The sequence below is a fragment of the Calidris pugnax genome, unplaced genomic scaffold (genome assembly GCF_001431845.1).
Source record: "Calidris pugnax isolate Ruff unplaced genomic scaffold, ASM143184v1 scaffold3251, whole genome shotgun sequence".
Classification (NCBI taxonomy): domain Eukaryota; kingdom Metazoa; phylum Chordata; class Aves; order Charadriiformes; family Scolopacidae; genus Calidris; species Calidris pugnax.
This window is the reverse complement of record NW_015093034.1, coordinates 3,514-4,689: the sequence shown is the minus strand read 5'-3', so window position 1 is coordinate 4,689 and position 1,176 is coordinate 3,514. Positions and strand designations below refer to the sequence as shown.

The following is a 1,176-nucleotide window of genomic DNA, read 5'->3' as shown; positions in this document are numbered from 1 at the left end:
ACCATTTTTGGGGGGTAAACACCTCGGGGAGGTCATTTTGGGGGTCGACCACCTCGGGGGTGACCATTTTGGGGGTTGGCCACCTTGGGGGTGACCTTCATGATGGAGGTGGCCACCATGGGATGGTCATTTTGGGGGTTGACCACCACAGAGGTGACCATTTTGGGGTGTTGCCACCTTGGGGGTGACCTTCACGATGGAGGTGGCCACCATGGGATGGTCATTTTGAGGTTGACCACCTCAGGGGTGATTGTTTTTGGGGGTAAACACCTCGGGGTGGTCATTTTGGGGGTTGGCCACCTTGGGGGTGACCTCCACAATAGAGGTGGCCTCCTTGAGGTGATCATTTTGAGGTTGACCACCTCGAGGGTGACCTCCACGACAGAGGTGGCCACCTTGGGGTGATCATTTTGAGGTCAACCACCTTGGGGGTGACCTTCACGATGGAGGTGGCCTCCTTGTGGTGGTCATTTTGAGGTTGACCACCACGGGGTTGACCATTTTTGGGGGGTAAACACCTCGGGGTGGTCATTTTGGGGGTCAACCACCACAGGAGTGACTGTTTTTGGGGTTGAAGACCTCAGAGTGGTCATTTTGGGGGTCGACCACCTCGGGGTTGACCTCCATCATGGAGGTGTCCACCCCGGGGGTGACGTTGTCCCCTCCCGCAGCCATCGAGCAGAGCATCGAGCAGGAGGAAGGTCTGAACCGCTCCTCGGCCGACTTACGCATCCGGAAAACGCAGGTATCCTTCCTCCTCCTCCTCCACCTTCCTCCTCCTCCTTCTTCTTCTCCTCCGAGGTGGCCACCAACCCCTGGTTGTCCTCGTTGTGTCCCCTCCCACCCCAGCACTCCACGCTGTCCCGCAAGTTCGTGGAGGTGATGACCGAGTACAACGCCACCCAGTCCAAGTACCGCGACCGCTGCAAGGACCGCATCCAGAGGCAGCTGGAGATCAGTAGGTCACCGTGGGGTGGGGTGGGGTGAAGGTGGAGAAGACCCACCCTCCGTGAGGACTCGGTGGGTCACCCACCTCCTCCCCCCGTATCTCCACAGCCGGCCGGACCACCACCAACGAGGAGCTGGAGGACATGCTGGAGAGCGGGAAGTTGGCCATCTTCACCGATGACGTAGGTTGAGGGGCCTCCAACCCTCAATGGGGCACCTAGAACCCAA

The 1,176-nt window shown here is 59.4% G+C and overlaps 1 protein-coding gene across 1 annotated transcript; it reads left to right on the top strand.

Moving 5' to 3' along the window:
- Positions 1–613: 613 nt before the first annotated feature.
- On the top strand, positions 614–1,139 carry LOC106900642 (syntaxin-1B-like). Its single transcript, XM_014962772.1, has 3 exons — positions 614–745; positions 850–958; positions 1,057–1,139. Exons 1-3 carry the CDS (start codon positions 629–631, stop codon positions 1,137–1,139), a joined length of 309 nt encoding a protein of 102 aa, XP_014818258.1. The 5' UTR covers positions 614–628.
- The last annotated feature ends 37 nt before the right edge of the window (positions 1,140–1,176 follow it).